At 44.2% G+C, this 17,742-nt stretch overlaps 1 protein-coding gene across 5 annotated transcripts in view; it reads left to right on the forward strand.

Moving 5' to 3' along the window:
* GRIP2 (glutamate receptor interacting protein 2) overlaps window positions 1–17,742 on the forward strand; it is a 347,283-nt gene that overhangs the window by 294,362 nt on the left and 35,179 nt on the right. For all 5 annotated transcript variants that reach the window (XM_030206004.1, XM_030206005.1, XM_030206008.1 and 2 more), the window contains exons 10-14: window positions 6,829–6,954; window positions 7,808–7,954; window positions 8,512–8,698; window positions 15,281–15,426; window positions 17,255–17,335. In XM_030206004.1, coding sequence (XP_030061864.1) covers window positions 6,829–6,954; window positions 7,808–7,954; window positions 8,512–8,698; window positions 15,281–15,426; window positions 17,255–17,335 — 687 coding nt within the window. The remainder of the gene's footprint in view (window positions 1–6,828; window positions 6,955–7,807; window positions 7,955–8,511; window positions 8,699–15,280; window positions 15,427–17,254; window positions 17,336–17,742) is intronic.

Raw genomic sequence — 17,742 nt, forward strand, 5'->3', positions numbered from 1 at the left:
ATACCCAGTTCACCTTATTTACAGGCTTATGTGGCTACAAATGGTGTTTTAGTCCTATACGACCCTGTCATAATCTAAAATCTTCCCAGAGCCCATCTGGCAGCGTATTCCACCTCTCACCCGCTACAACCCTCTGTCTTTTTTTCTCCATTCTCTTTCCCCCATCTCTTCCTATCTGAAACCATTAACAGATGTTTTTTTTTGTTTGTTTTTTTGATGACTGTAACACCCTCCTTGGAGAGTACACCGTCAGTTCCCATAATTGCTTTGGTCTGTTGCTTTCCAATATCTTAGATTTTTTTTTTTTTTTTCATTTGTACCCCGCGCTTTCCCATTCATGGCAGGCTCAATGCGGCTTGCATGTCAAAAACCAGCAGCTTAAAGCAACATTCCCTCTCCATAAGGCAGTGAAACAGGGGCCTAGTGCTCTCTCTTGCCTTTGACTCTGTGTCACTAGCCAGCGCTGCTTCTAAATATAGTCTTAATCTACTGACCTTTGTTGACGTCAGTGTACCTGCTGGTTTCTGTCCAATCTCCTCCTTGAACATGACACTTACTGTGGCACCCTCACTCCTCCCACCTCTTACCTCTACCTGCAACTGCAAACTGACCTATGAAACATCTCCAAAACATTAGACTGTTGTCTTTCATGTTCCAAACCACTCTGTAATAGCTACTTCCTCACGCGATCCATACAGGTCGATACTAGCCTATGTTGACCATAGAGTGTTACTGAAATTCTGGATGGCTTTGGAGTAACTAGAAAAGTGTTCTTTTGGTCTGAGGTTTTTAGTCTTATATCACCAGTACTATTCAATATATTAATTATAGATTGGATGACCTATCATTTTTTTAAAGTTAAATAGAGATAAAATGAAATCCCTGTAGGTGGGTTCTAAACCAAATCACGATCGATTTTAAACCTTAATATTGATGGTGAAACGTACCTGTAAACTCTTAAGTGTCATCCTAGATGACAAGTTATCCGTAGAAAGTCAAGTCGACTCTCCTTGTGAAAAATCCTTTTGTATTATGAGGAGGCAAAGAAGCATTCGGAAATATATTACAGAAGGATCAGTTTGGTTTGTGGTCCAATGTTTAATTTTAAGCAAGCTGAACTATTGGAATATTGTTTATCTAGGTTTATCAAAACAATAGTTGCAAAGGATTCAAACAATTCAAAATGTGGCTGTGAGGTTGATCTTTTCTTTGAGGAAATCAGACAGGATTGAACCTTATTTTATTAAATTACTCTGGCTTCCAATAGATGCCAGAGTATTGTTAAATTAGGATGCCTGACTTTTATATTTAGTTTGATTCCCAATTACATGATCTCGTCTGTAGATCGATGGCAGGGCAGTTCTGTAATATTAGTGATAATATATTTCAATCACTGCCTTTTCCCAGTCCTAATGAGGTGATTTTAAAGAAAATGTTCACTTGTCGCTTTGCATACCAAGCAGTTTATGGTCTTCTCTCTCTATTGAATTAATGTGCAGGTCTAGTTTTGATGAAAGGGGTTAAAGACAATGTTATTTTGTTAGTATGTCTTAAGGAAGTAATGTATTGCTTTATTCTCAATGATGGTATGGCATATATTTGATAATGTAGGTAGTTCGTTCTCTCTCTCTCTCTCTCTCTCTCTCTCTCTCTCTCTCTCTCTCTCTCTCTCTCTCAATTGTATTTGAATTTGTTTCTCCTGGATTATATTGTAACATCCTAGAATCTTGATCTGGTATCTTAAATTGTAATCAGCTATGAACTACGTTGATGGCTTTGGCGGACTATAAATATGTCTAACCATATCAGGTCTGCAGAGTAGTTTACTTTGAAGTATGATATCTCGGTGTTTTGGGGAGGGGGTTGCTAATCGCAAGTCCCAAACCAAAATCGCCATCATGAAGCAGCATGGAGATAAGGGGGTGGAGGGGGGAAGGACTGATGCCTCTAGTTTCAAAATGACTTTGAAGTACTTACACTCCTCAGAGTTGGTGCCATCTGGCTATGCCACAAGGCTGTGAGGAATGGGTGGGGCAGTAACCACTAATTCTGATCATTATGAAGCTCAGTGGTAAGATCTTTAGGCAGGGCTTTTTTTGAGGGGGTACTTGGGGGTACTGAGTACCGGCACCTTTTTCATTGTCTGCTAAAATTGACCCATGGATTGTAAGTTTTAATGAAAGAGCTCAGGCTCTACACACCAATTCTTCCTTGTCATAGATTCTGTGACTGGTTGCAGGGTCCCTGGCTATTGTGGGTTGGGTCTTTCAGTGATCACCCCACCCCTGAAGGGTGGCCTAGCATTTGAGTACCGGCACCTTTTTTGCTAGATAAAATGCACTGTATTTAGGGGAAGGGTGTTGTTCATTTTTGTTTGCTTCTCCACACCTGAGTATAAGGAGTGATTTTTATTCTATAGGTGGACAAGTGTTTGCAGTGATGGCCAGAATAACTGGGCAGACTGGGACAGTTTTTGGTCTTTCTATTTTCCACTGGTATTGGGGGAAAAAATCCTTTTCATTACTAATACATTAAATTGAGGCCTAAATAACTGCAGCTTTGATCATCACAGAATACTGAACCAAGTTACCAAAGGTACATGACTGAGCAGCATCAGTCCAAAGTTAAGTACATAAGTAATGCCATACTGGGAAAAGACCAAGGGTCCATCGAGCCCAGCATCCTGTCCACGACAGCGGCCAATCCTGGCCAAGGGCACCTGGCAAGCTTCCCAAACGTACAAACATTCTATACATGTTATTCCTAGAATTATGGATTTTTCCCATTTAGTGGCGGTTTATGGACTTGTCCTTTAGGAAACTGACTAAACCCCTTTTTAAACTCTGCCAAGCTAACCACCTCCACCACGTTCTCCAGCAACGAATTCCAGAGTTTAATTATGCGTTGGGTGAAATTTTTTCTCCGATTTGTTTTAAATTTACTACACTGTAGTTTCATCGCATGCCCCCTAGTCCTAGTATTTTTGGAAAGCGTGAACAGACGCTTCACATCCACCTGTTCCACTCCACTCATTATTTTATATACCTCTATCATGTCTCCCCTCAGCCGTCTCTTCTCCAAGCTGAAAAGCCCTAGCCTCCTTAGTCTTTCTTCATAGGGAAGTCGTCCCATCCCCGCTATCATTTTAGTCACCCTTCGCTGCACCTTTTCCAATTCCATTATGTGTTACTGTATTAAAACATAAATTAAGTTAATTTTATAGAGTCGTTCCCATTCATGTGTGGCGCCACACACACAAAATGGCTTCCTACTTTTACACCAGTGGGTATTTTGTAAGTGCCATGACATATAGCTTTGTACTTTGCTGGTAGGCCCGCACAGGGGTGGAGTGGGCAGATTTAGCACGTACATATGTGAGTGTGTGTAAAGTACAGGCCTACCCACAATTGCTTGAGCACTGGTGGAAATGAGATCATGCCTACATTCAAGGCATGTTGCATCAGTATTTTATAAAGACAAATAGGTGCTTTCTCATACAGTAAGACTTCTGTTCTCAAAATATCCCCAGGCTCAGCTTCCATCTCCTCCTCCCCCCCCCCCCCCCCCCCCCCCCCCAGATGAAGGCTCCTACTAAACACATGAATGCTGCTGTGGGCAGCTGACTTGTCCAATGGATGATGTTGATGGTGTCTCATGTAACTGTCTCACTCACTCTACTCAAAAACACCTCCCCATACTCTTGACACAGCTGCAGGGGCGTTTGAAAATGTGCCACCTGTGAAACAATGTGCAGTTTACCCTTTCTTGGGGTAGAGGTATGAAAGAAGCATCCCAAAGGTCGTGTATTTATGGCATCTTTTGGTTAACCCTTTGGAAGGTATTGCAGCCTACAAAGACTTGCAGATGTGTGTCGCACTGCACTTTTTTATGCACCCCTCAGGATTTAGAGATGCTCATAACCCAGGGAAACTGGTTGTTAATCAGCTGACTCTACCTTGAGTCGGGAAGTGATTAATGTAACAGCAGGCTCTTGTGTCATCGGATTTAATTAAATTTCTGCTTAACTGTTCTGCCCATCCCTGTCTCAATTTCACCGGTCAAACAGGAAATGAAAACCTGCCCGGTTTTCATTGCTGCTGTTTGTAGATGCAGCTCCTGACCTCCTGTTTGTCATCTTGGCTTGGTTATTGAAAGTGTCTTTAAGGGAAAGGGGGAGTTGATGACTGGGGGATGTGTGTGGGGAGCTGAGAATTAATGTTAACAGATAATAATTGCGTAGATACTCCTGGGCTTGAGCACTCTTTAGTACTTCTATGCGCACATCCTTGCAACAGCTTCGTCTGCCACACACCCCCTCCCAGACAACTAAGCCATGTCGTCTCACTCTTCCTGGATTGGTATATGAGGGATGCTAAGAGCAAAGTATAGCAAAAAGCACCAGGAGCCTTCAGAGACGGGACACAGCTCCATCCACTGCAAAAGTCGATACTCCAATGCAGACCCGACACGGACTGTGCCCCTGAACACAGTGCCCGTGTCAGGGGCCTATATAGAGCATAAGTGTTGCCATACTGGGGCAGACCAAAGGTCCATCAAGCCCAGCATCCTGTTTCCAACAGTGGCCAATCCAGGTCACAAATACCTGACAAGATCCCAAAACAGTAAAATACATTTTATGCTGCTTATCCCAGAAATAGTGGATTTTCCCCAAGTCCATTTAATAATAGTTTATGGACTTTTCCTTTAGGAAGCCTTCCAAGCCTTTTTTTTTTTAACTCCACTAAGCTAACCGCCTTTACCACATTCTCCGGGAACGAATTCCAGAGTTTAATTACACGTTGAGTGAAGAAACATTTTCTCCGATTCGTTTTAAATTTACTACTTTGTAGCTTCATTGCATGCCCCCTAGTCCTAGTATTTTTGGAAAGCTTAAACAGACGCTTCACATCTACCCGTTCAACTCCACTCATTTTATAGACCTCTATCATATCTCCCCTCAGCCGTCTTTTCTCCAAGCTGAAGTGCCCTAGCTGCTTTAGCCTTTCCTCATAGGGAAGTCGTCCCATCCCATTTATCATTTTTGTCACCCTTTTCTGTACCTTTTCTACTTCTACAAAATCTTTTTTGAGATGCGGCAACCAGAAATGAACAAATATTCAAGGTGCACTCCTGTGTTTGTTACATTCTACTCCAACTCAGTAGCGCGCACTCCAGTGTTTGCTACGATAGATATTAGGTCACTTATTTTCAGGCGCCATAGAACTAGAGAAGTTCGACTTGCACACTATACAGGCCTTTGATGCAGGAGCTGTGCGCCGGGGCATGGCCCTTGTCGAGTGCATTGGAGTATCAATTTTTGCAGTGGATGGAGCTATGTCCCATTTCTGAAGGCTCCTGGTGCTTTTTGCTGTACTCTGAACCCTCTCTGTACTGGTATGAGGGATGCTAAGAGCATTGCTTTCTTTCTCCTCCTCAGAAACAAAAAGGGTTCGAAATTTCCACAAAAGTTCAACAAAAAAGAAAAAGGTGGAAAAACACAACTTCAAGAGATCAATCCGAGAAAAGGGGTGAGATGCTCCAGGAAAGCTTTATTAGGGACCCTACACGGTCCGTGTTTCGGCTTTTAAAAAAGCCTTCATCAGGGGTCGATCAGTGGTTGCACAGAATATACTGACAGACAATGGAGCTCATAAAATGTTGTCTCTGAATAAAATGAAATAAAAAGTATTGCCTCGTACCAACAGGTTCAATTTGAAATAGTATTGGAAAAGTTGGCGCCAAAATTCACCCAATTTAAATAACGCTGTAATGAAACGTGGATACCATTGATAGGATGCGTAAAATTTCAAAATAAAGATTGACAGGAAGTAGCTTCCCTTATACTCCCTGATCAACGGAAGCCAGGCTGTCATGACATAAATACCTTTCTTGGCTCGGTTTCTTAATGTTAAATGTCACCCACTGTCGTGCCAGCCTCACTGTGTCTCGTTTAGGTGCACTTTACCCTAGAGATGAGCATTCAAGAGTTCGTGGACCTGAATTTGAATTTTGGGTAGGCTTGTCTTTTGTAGGCATTTTCCCCCAAAGCAACACAGGTGACTTTTTTTCCCCTGTGTATTCAAAATGCAGTTATGAATGCAACAGAATTCAGAAACTGTGTCCAAAAGGACCAAATATGAGAGAAATTGGATCCGTATTTCTACTATACTAAGGTTTTTTTTTCCCCTACAGAATAAATTTTAGCAATGATGGTGTAAGTCAGCTTAGAGAACCGTGCAGACATTCCTGCAAAGGGTCACAGAGAGAAGTTGGTGTGTGTAGGGGGGGGGGGGGGGCGTTGATTCCAATTAACTGCTTTGTTCTCCAATGTCATAGCATCTTCCATTGCTCTGTCTTCCCCCATTATACATGGCCCTGGAAATTCCAGTGTCTAGCATGTTGGGTTTGTTGTGGCTCCATGGTCACTTTCTTCAAACTGCAGAACTTCTTTTGCTGTGACTTAACCATGGGTCAGAGCAGTTTCCTTGTCCCCCACCCTTAGTTGATAAAGAGCAGTGTGTTCAGAGATTGGTTACAATGCGTCGGTGATGGTTTCTGGTTCAATTGGCTTAATATCCCGCCCTTATTAGTAGTATACGTTACCCAAGTATTAAACTAATAATTCAATGGGGTAGGGGGGATTAACTACCCTTAGGGCATGCTGGGGGAAGTTATTTACCACCACCTAACCTTTCTACAGCATTGAATAGAATTAGCCTTAAGAGTGATGCTTATGACATTTCACTGAATATCGTTGTACTTGGCGTGCAGTCCATGACCACAACCACTTTCTAAGTGTCATTAACGATGCCTCTGTCTTTCTGATAGTCAAGGTTCAGAAAAGTGACCACCTCCATTGCTGGGACCCCTGTGTAAATTACTGCCACACACATCCTCCAGGGAACTGCAAGACTCCCACATGGAACCCATCATCTACCCAGGACTATTGCAAATGTAAGTCTTCTGTGTTAAGCCTTCCCTTGCCCTGCTGTGCAGTAGTGTGCTCACTACAGGGATTCAGTGTGCTCTCCATCGCTCGTCTGCTTTGCACTGAATTGGTACAAGACAAGAAAATGTACTCGTACAATCAAAACTAATTAAATTAATGCGTTAAGAGGAGCACCCTCAGAGATTCAAACACCCACATGGTAGTCTGTTAAGACCACTGTGGGGTGACATAGCACTTCATTCATTGGGTCGCTCTCTCTTTTAGTGAATTAGTGCAACAATGTGCTATTTTGTGCTTAATGTGCCCTGACTACTAATCAGGCAATTATAAAAACCATATTAGCCAGCTTTCACAATACAAAGTAATAATTTGAAATTCAAAAAATTGTCACTTATCTTATGAGCCCTGCGTCGGAACAACCTGACGCCGAGGGCTCCGTGGGTGAAATCACCAGCTACTTATATAGAAAGACTGCTCTCCCCTGGAACGTAACAAGACACCCGACACTGCAGGTTTCAGACAAGCTTTCTTGAGGGACTTGGGTTAGGGCTGTCAGTCCTTCAAAACTGCCACCAGCCTAGTTAAAATTCCATTCTTGCAGTACTTATAAAGGCTCTGTAGAAGGTGAGGTCACTCCAGATGTTGATATCCGAAATTGCTCTCCTCTTCTTTTAAAAGTATTTTTTGCCACCATCTGTACCGTGCTGGCATTCTCATTCTCATTATGTTCCAGGGAAGAGTAGTCTTTCTAGATGAGTAGCTGATGATTTTCACATACGGAGCCCTCGGCGTCAGGTTGTTCCAATGCAGGCCTCAATAAGTGGTCTGTGCTACAGAAGTTTTTGTTTTTCTTTGCAGCTCTGGTGTCTGCCAATTTCTCTTCACTGAATGCACCAGGCTTCCCCAGCCAGAACTCAAACACGCTACCTCGAACCACACATCCCATGAGTCCTCGGGCCACCTTGATGAGAAGGCGGCAGAGGAGGAAGGAACATAAGAGCACATGTAAGAGAGATCTTGAACGTCATCCTCCACTGCATGTGGTGTGTTCTTAAGCAGCAGTAGCTAGGGAAATATGATCATGGTTTCAGAAGTCTGGACCCAAGAGCCTCGTAGGTCTACAGCAATAACTGGAATCTGAGGGTCTGAGATCGGGTCTCTGGATGTGGTCTTGCTCCTCTTCATGTCAGATGACCATTTCCCTCCTTATAGATGAAAGCCTTTGGGTTTTGGTCCAAGATATCAGAAGAGGAGACCTTGAGAATGTGGTATGGTAATGCTGGTGGGTCATACTAACTAACTGAACTTCACTTACACAGGTTGCTGTTGAATTAACTGGATGGTCTACTTTGTGCAGCTGGAAATCCCATATCAGTCTCGTAATTAACCAGTTTTATGGAAGCTTGTGGAGCATTGTGTCTTGTTTGGAAAATGTCTGAATGTCAAGGTTCTGAAACATTGTGAAGGCTGTGCATTATACCTAGGAATAAAACAAATCCTTTCTGGGGCTGTTCACTCTTTCTTTTTCTTCCCCCCCCCCCCCCCCCCCCCCCTGGTTACAGTATCCCTAGCTTCAAGCACAGTGGGCCCTGGGGGGCAGATAATTCATACAGAGGTTGCTGAGGTGACTCTGAGAGGAGATCCCTTAAATGGATTTGGGCTTCAGCTCCAAGGAGGAATCTTTGCCACAGAAACCCTTTCGTCTCCACCTCTCATTCGGTTTATTGAGCCTGACAGCCCAGCTGAAAGGTGAGAAATGTCCCCAAAGTGAGGTTTTTCTCTGAACTGTGCAAGTGGCTTACCTATGACTTTGTTTATTGGGGAAGTGGGGGGAGGGGATGTCCTAACCTGTAACAACTTATTTGGAAAATGGGTTTGGTGATACTACTACTACTTCTCATTTCCATAGCACTACTAGACGTACACAGCATTGTACACTTGAACATGAAGAGACAGTCCCTGCTCGACAGAGCTTACAATCTAATTAGGACACACAAACGGGACAAATAAGGGAATTACTAAGGTGGGAATGATAAAACATGGGTACTGAACAAGTGAGTGAGGGTTAGGAGTTAAAAGCAGCATTAAAAAGGTGGGCTTTTAGCCTAGGTTTGAAGACGGCCAGAGATGGAGCTTGACGTACCGGCTCAGGAAGTCTATTCCAGGCATATGGAGCAGCAAGATAAAAGGAACGGAGTCTGGAGTTAGCAGTGGAGGAGAAGGGTGCAGATAAGAGAGATTTACCCAGTGAATGGCGTTCCTGGGGAGGAATATAGGGAGAGATGAGAGTGGAGAGGTACTGAGGAGCTGCAGAGTGAATGCATGTATAAGTCAATAAGAGGAGTTTGAACTGAATGCAGAAACGGATAGGGAGCCAGTGAAGTGACTTGAGGAGAGGGCTAATATGAGCATAGCAACACTGGCAGAATATAAGTCGTATAGCAGAATTTTGAACAGTTGCTTTTATACCACTTTTATAGAGAAATCCATTCAAGTGGTTCACATCATAAATAGCACAGAGATGAAGAAAAAGAACATCCAGAAACTTCCAATCCATAATCTGCTTAAATGATCTTACATATTAAACTCTTCCTAAACAGTCGGTGTTGGAATTTCCTGTAGTTCCAATAACTGAGGCATGCTGGCCTGTCTGAATTTCAGGATTGTCGCAATGAATATGCATGAGAAGGATTTGCAAGTACTGCATGCAATCAAGCAGGTGCAGTTTCATTGTGGATATCCTGAAAACCTGACAGACTGGGTGTGTCCCAAGGACTGTGTAGAAAATTGCTGCTGGACCAGATGTTGAGTATACTTGGGACCAGTATAAAGGGCAGTGGTAGATGAGGGTTATAAAGTCTTGGTTTAAAAAAAACAGGGGGAAGGGAGCTGGTGTTGGTTGGGTATTGGGGGTTTTATTCTCATCTCTCAAACTGGAAGAATCTCAACTGGGAGACTGGACAGGTCAGTTTGGTCTTTCGCTTCGTTGTGTTTTAGCTGTGCACTGGAAGTACTGATGGAATACCCATTGAAATACCCCAAGAATACTCCAGACCAGTAAGCATCCACCTCAAGGGCAGTAGGAAAGGATAGAGGACAGTGAACAGCCAATGGTGGTAACTGAGCAGTGATTACCTTAATCCTTCTACTAATCTTGATGGCATCTTTTCAACACACACATGAAATATTGAACATGGGTGGTTTTGTTCCATATAATCTACAGAATTACAAATGGTTATCTACAACCTGTAGAATTGCCTCATCCTTCCCTGGGTTTTCTTCATAGATCCTTGTAAGGTGTTACAGATTAGGGCCACTTTTAGTGCTGTATGCTCTGAATGCAGAAAGGAGGGTTTGGTCACTGTACTGTAGTATATGCACTCCTGCCAGAAATCTGCGTGACTGTGGCGCACAGAATTTGCAAAGTATTCAATATTTCCTGAGGAAAGCTAGCTGGCTGGTTTCTCTTCCCCCCCCCCCCCCCCCCAATCCTCAGTGGACCCTCCCTGGGCCTACTTGAGCATGCCCTGGTGGTCTAGTGGCCTCTTCAGGGGCAGGAAAGAACCCCACTCTTTCCTGCCCGCTGCCACTGCTCTCTGGCTGGGGCCATGATGTCTTCAAAATGGCTGCTGATACAAGAAGTCTCGGTGGCCATTTTGGAAAAGTTGCGGCAGCGCCAGCCTAGAGCAGCAGCAGTGGGTAGGAAAGATAGGGGTTCTTTCCTGCCCTGAAGAAATAGTACTGTGGATACAGCTCCTCTTCCTCCTACCTCACTGGTGAGTGCAGGGGCAGCCGAAAAAAAATGGCTGGCTGTGGGTGCAGGGAGAGAGGGGGCTGGTAAAAAAAAAAATAATAATAATAATTTGAATTCCAACAGGAGTATAAGTTGTGTGTGTGGTTTTTTGTTTGTTTGTTTTTTTTTTAAGGGGGGTAGCTCTTTTTTTTTTTTTTTAAGCTTGACACTCTTGGGGGCTTCCCCCTATGTCTGCAAATGTCTTTGCTTGAGCAGTGTAATACATTTATGCAGCAAAATGCTGGGGTAGCCACAATTTGAAAGTGAGGGGAGAAATGGTCGTTCTATCCCTCAGGACCACTGTGTGCCAGGTCACTGCCTCCTATTACAGAGTCGCACTCGGAAAGGTAATGTGCTGCTGTTTTTAATTAGTTAGGGAAGGCAGGGACATGTCCTCTTTCCAATTGTTCATCTGTTTAGTGCTGGGTAAGACTAAGAACAATAAAACGCACCCAGCCGATCAATTGAAAGCACAAGGCCAAACTAAAATATGTAGCCATTCAGCCCTTCGGAGTAATTGGGGCAGGCAGCAGCTGCAGGGCCTGACACCAGATTCACGGTGGGGAGAGTGGAGAGAACCAGGTCATTTCTGGTGTGTTCTGCACCTTCCTGTTGCGATTATATTTATTTATTTGTTACATTTGTATCCCACATTTTCCCACCTATTTACAGGCTCAATGTGGCTTACATAGTACCGTAGAGGCATTCTCCAATTCGGTTATGAACAAATACAGTAATGTGGTAGAATAAGGTTCATGTGTAACAGACACATTAGGGAATCATAGAGAGGAAGAGTTATTATATGTCCATTACGAGCTTTGGTTTCGTTGTGTTGCAAGGTATAGGCATTTAAGTTGGGTCAGTGGAGTATGCCTTTTTGAACAGGTTAGTTTTTAATGATTTCAGGAAGTTTAGGTGATCATACATTGTTTTCATGGCTTTTGGTAATGGAAAAGAAAAAATGATGTTATAATGCCGTTGTATCGCTCCATGGTGAGACTGCACCTCGAATATTGTGTGCAATTCTGGTCACCGCATCTCAAAAAAGATATAGTGGAATTAGAAAAGGTACAAAGAAGGGCAATGAAAATGATAGAGGATGGAATGACTTCCCTATGAGGAAAGGCTAAAGCGTCTAGGGCTCTTCAGCTTGGAGAGAAGACGGCTGAGGGGAGATATGATAGAGGTCTATAAAATAATGAGTGGAGTGGAATAGAACACGAAGCACAAGTTGGCATGTGTTGTTGGGTGGGCAAGACTTTTAGAACATGAAGCGGGTTTGCGCTGGCTTCAACTTTTGTTTTTCACTTTTCCTCCTTTTCTACCACCCTGAAATATCTGATGGCCTTTTGTTGTTGGTTTTCCAAGCAAAATAGTGCCCAGGGTTAAGTAGATTGGCCTCATTCACAGGAAGATAGCTCTGCCTGGATTTTGTTTGCTTCTCTAAACCCTCTATCAAAATCAAGTTTTGTTTTTGTTTTTTTCTGACCTGGTTCTGATGATGTGGGTTTTGGTACTGTGCAAGTCCCATCTTTAGTTTTGGTAAAATGCGGCTCTGCTTTATTTGGATGTTATGTGGCTTGAAATAGGTTCTAGAAGCTTCTGATGTATTTTGCAAAGGTCTCTGGTAAGGTGATGACTTGAGACTCAATCAACCTGTTAATTAACTCTTCCCCCCCCCCCCCCCCCCCCTCTTTCAGAATCATAACAGTTCAGTTTTCAAGGCAGAGGTTAGGATATTTTGAATCCAGCCTTGTTCTAAATCATGGAATTCTTGGTTCTACTGATGGGAAGATCTTTTGAGAACTGCCCAGATGACCATATGTTAATGGTGCAGTACATTAAGTAACAAAGTTGACACTTGACTCTTGTGATCTGTGAGGTCAGGTTAGATGGGTTTTGTTCCAGAAAAGCCTTAGCTAATCTAATGAGCAGGTCTGTCTTTGACGTACGAAGCATCTTTGCATAAGTGATATTTATAGTAGATCCCAAAAGATTTGTTGCACGAAGCTGAGTGGATCTCTCTAGATTCAAGCATCCTTTTGTAGGAAGGGTAAGGCAGGTGGAAGCACAGAGGAAGAGGATAATAAGGTCATTCTTCTTTCTTCACTAGCTGAATGCTAATAGTCTGGTGGTTTTTCCTTTTCCCCTTTTGCTATTTTACCTGAGTATCTTTGAAAGGAGGCTCATCTGCATGTTTTGTTTTTGAATCTGCCCTGGGCACATACACACCATTGACTCATTTGTTGTAATTTAACTCCTATCACTACATTAATGAATCGGAAAAAGGAGCAGTTGTGGGGGCTTGCATTGTAAATAGTTTTGCAAAAGCTTCCCAGCAAGTCTTGGTGATGGGCAGAGTCAGGACGGTGCTCTGAGCTTGGAGAATTGGTGAATGAATATGTAATAATTTGTGAAATGAGATCTCACCTGCAAGGCCTTTCTGCTCATTCCTTTCCATCCTGGTCTCAATTAGTTCCCAGCACTCTGACCTCCCTGTCATCCCATGTGGAAAGGGCATATACAGAAACTTTTCTATAGCACATGGTAGAGCAGAGTCCTTCACTGAGCGGCTGTTACAATCTTTCTGCCTCTGATGAGTCCAAACAGTGGCAGCCCTATCATTAGGCCACCTAAGGCAGGGGCTTCAGGCGGCACTCTCCCTGGAGCCACATCTCCCCCCTTCCTTCCTTCCTTCCTTCCTTCCTTCCTTCCTTCACCTCCTTCCCTGAGTTTACCTTCTTTGTCCATTTTCCAAAAGACAGTGGTGGCAGTGATTCCCATACACTGCCCTGGCACCGGCCTCTTCTCTTTACTGTGACCCACATCTTTGATGTAACTTCCTGTTTCCTCAGAGGCGGGCCACAGAAGAGAAGAGGCCGGTGCTGGTGGCATGGAAATCGTCACTGCTGCTGCCTTATGGTAAATGGGGGAAAGTAGGTGAAAATGATGCCACCTGAGGCATGGCTCAGACACTTTCACCCCCCCCCCCCCCCCCAGGGCACAGTCTGGCATCTTGCCTTGGGACGCCCCTGAGTCCAAACGTAGGTTCTTGAATTACCCAATTACTGGGCCAGTGGACTGGACAGTTGTATTTATTTATTTATTTGTAGCATTTGTATCCCACATTTTCCCACCTATTTGCAGGATCAATGTGGCTTACATTATGCCGTGATGGCGATCGCCATTTCCGGGTACAGAATTTCAAATGGTAATTCATTTAGTTGTATACATACATGGTACAGAGGAATGCATTATGGCATTGCATAGAGGTTTCTAAGTGATAAAATGAGTTATAGCATAAGTTAGGTCGTCGACTGTAGACTATAACAATGAAGGACATTTATAGATGAAGAAAAGTTATCCTAACCTTGAAGTGCTGCTCACTTTGTTGATATAATACCCCCTCTCTGCAACATATCTACTGTGTATTAAAGTGGCACGTTCCACCTGTTCTGTTGCTAACCTAGACACTGAGGTGGGGCTATCTATGAATCTGTAATGGTTAGACTGGAAAATGTGTAAGAACTAAATTAAGATTTAAATTCATATCAAATATTGAACTAAACCAGAAGTCTGGTGACCTGGTGATTATTTCTTTTCAAAAAGCGTAAAATTCCTTATGAGCAGGTCATCACGTCGGTCTGTGACCCCTGCTTAGCAGTGTTGTACCACGGTCTGCTAAATGAAGGTGCTGTAGTGGACATTGGTGTGGTTGGGAGGGAACAGGCCTTGGCTGTCAGTGGAGGTACATGCCAGCCCAGCAGAGGAGGGTAACCACTCGGGCACAGGAGCCAATGGAAGCACAGCACAGGTAACAGGACAGTTAGGTGGTCTGACTTGGTTTGCGCAAGTTGGAATGGGTGGGGGTAAGGGACGTGCTGGAGAGAGGGGAAGACAGTGCTAGCATCGGGCAGAAATTGCTCTGGGTCTCTCTGAATAGTGCCTGTGGGAGACACACCTTTTTTTCTGCTTGTTTTGAAGGCATTTAATGGTGGTGTTGACTTGCATTAAAGCTCCAACATTAGCAAAACATTAATCTGAAGACTTATCCTGTGCTATCACATTAGCTGGTCTCTGGTGCATTGAAAAGCCAGATGAATGCTTCAAGAATAAAACCAGGCTTAATGGAGGCACTTCTTTAGAGGTTTCATTTCCCTATGACGCTGTTTGCCACAGCTTTTTCATCCTTCTGTTTTGATTTTGTGGGGGTGGGGGGGTTCTCGGCTCTTGTGTTTTTACTTTTTTCACAGCTTTCTCTCGCTTTCACCTCATCCTTCCTGTATCCTTTTGCTTTGCTCTAGTTCTCTACTGTAAATGAAAGGCAAAGTAGAGACTGTTTGCTTTCAACGTACCGTTTGGGGAAGGGGAGGTATGTGTATCATGTCGGATATCTCCGCCTTTTTCTCCAAGTTCAAGAGTTTTATCCTCTTGGCTGCATGTTCACCAGTCCCCAATCACTCCCTAGGTATTTGGTGCAAACTTCCAGGCATTGATTTTCTGCCACCCCTCCCCTTCTCTCCTCCTTTTAATCGCAGGTGTGGGTTACTGCAGGTGGGTGACAGAATGCTGTCCATCAACGGCATCCCAACAGAAGATGGGACCCTGGAGGAGGCCAATCAGCTCCTGCGGGACGCTGCACTCACAAACAGCGTAACTCTGGAGATTGAATTCGATGTGGCAGGTGAGTTAAGAGTATTTAATCTAGTGAGGTACAAAGCAACAGGGTAGGTCCTAGGGAGGAAGCAGGGAAACAGTCCAGGGTGCTAAGCTATCTCTGGCTTAGGATTTGGATTGTAGATTTACACATCTTTCCAATTCTGAAGGCGAACTGCATCTTCCAATTTCCCTACTTGAGCAGGCTCACAATGTCTGATTTGCTATATCCCTTTCCATTACAAGATATCAAAGCAGTTTACCATCAAAATCAATAGAAGTGGGAACTGGAGTGCCATAAAAGGAGAGCATAATAGCACAGAGAAGAAAAGTGTGCAGGCCTAGCAATCTGTCCCACAATTGAAGGCTTGAAGGGTCTTGCTCAAAATAACAAGAAGCATCAGTAGGAGAAACAGGAAGTAAACTCTGCTTTTAACCTCTGGGCTGCCACTCCACTGTTCTTGAGTCTGGAAGTCCACAAGTTATCAGCACCAAAACCAACCCTAGTTGCCCGAGGTGACTTTTTGTCCAGTGACTGCCCTGGAAAGGAGGCAAACCACAGAACTATCATTCTTAAAGCAGGGCCGCCGAGAGGGGGGGGGGGGGCAGGGAGGACAAAATTCCCCAGGACCGGGCCTCCAAGGGGGACCCGGCGTCGGGGTCAGGCCGCCGGCACTGCAGTTCCCGATCTCACCTGCCTGCCTCCTTGGCTCCAAGCCCCCTGCATTCAAGGCGGCAGTCGCAGATCGCCTCTCTTCTGGCCTTCCCTCCCTGTGTCCCACCCTTGCGGAAACTGGAAGTTACATCAGACGAAGGTGGGACACAGGGAGGGAAGGCCAGAAGAGAGGTGATCTGCGACTGCCGCCTTGAATGCAGGGGGCCCGGAGCCGTGGAGGCAGGCAGGTGAGAGCGACGGGGGGCGGCAGCGGCGGGGACAGCCCTGCCCTGGGCTTGGCCTAGTCTCTCGGCGGCCTTGTCTTAAAGGTCTTTGACGTTCATGTGTCAAATTGTCATTTTATGCAGAGGAAATGGCATTTGCCTAATTTGTTATTGATTTTGTGGAATTAATGAGACCACTGAAATAGAAGCCTTCCAATGAAGGCCAAGTAGCCAACACGTGCAAAATCTCATTTTTAGTTTAACACTTTCTATACTGTCCTAACTGACTAGTAGAACTGAGTGGTGCATAATTCTAACAGTATTTCTAATAAAAAGATCTCCAAAATTAAAAAGGACAGAAATACACCCATATCTCTCTCTATATAAAAGGCAACACCAACGTTCTATGAAGCCTCCAGCCGGAAGTGTGAAGGGGGCGAGATATCCGGTTTCCCTATGAGTGTCTGCCCCGCCCTCTCTGTAACACAGTCAGTGAAGGAAAACAGCAGAGCACGAAATCAAATCGCTGGCTCTGTAACAGTGAAGGACTCAGAGGGGGGAGGGGAGAGAGGCCAGAGGGCAGGGACACACACACTCCCACATGCACACAGAAGAAAACATTGCTAGCCCTAGTTTCATTTGCATCAGAAACGGGGCTTTTTTACTAGTAAGAAGATAAAATGAATCATAACAAAATTCCAGCAAACTTTAAGTTTAATACTTCCCCAAAGACCGCAATCCTGAGAGAGAAGCAATCATTCAGTTACCAACGCTTGGCTAAAGCTGTCTGCTGGTGGAGGGTGGGGAAGGTATGAGCTAAGCAGTGGTAAGGAGGGTTGGGATGGAATGGATGAGAAAGGAAAGCTGAGCAGATGGTATAAGAAAATGATCCTAGTGAGGTGTCTCCTAGACTAGATTAACACCCCTGGGTTCCCAGTGGCTCCAGTGAAGCAGTGTGTGTGTTTTCCTGTTCTCAGAATCTGTGATTCCCAGCAGTGGTACCTTCCACGTGAAACTTCCCAAGAAAAGAGGTGTGGAGCTGGGAATTACCATCAGCGGTGAGTGTTGGGTCGTCTATTCTGTTCAAAGGTCAGATGATTAAGTCAGCATGGAAATAACTTAGCTGAAAATGATTTTGTCCAGTGCCTGTGATGCTGAGCTTTGTATATTCACGCTTAGGAAAACTGTTCTGCAAAATCCTGACCAATGAATTGCTTGCATTGCACTCTTAGATTGCAGAAGGCATCAGAAGCAGATCAAAAGTGCTTTTTTTTTTTATTTTTGTTTTCGCCAAAACCAGAACACTGAAACTGTCCGAAAAGTTTTGGCTGAAATGTAAACTGCAGCTGAAACTCATCACCTGGTTTTGGCTGAAGCTGAAACCGAAAACTCAAGTTTGGTTGTGGGAATATGGACCAGTGAGGGCCACTAGGTCGTCAGAGCTTGCAGTTCTTTTCTGCTAAAC

This window comes from Microcaecilia unicolor, chromosome 6 (genome assembly GCF_901765095.1).
Source record: "Microcaecilia unicolor chromosome 6, aMicUni1.1, whole genome shotgun sequence".
Lineage (NCBI taxonomy): Eukaryota > Metazoa > Chordata > Amphibia > Gymnophiona > Siphonopidae > Microcaecilia > Microcaecilia unicolor.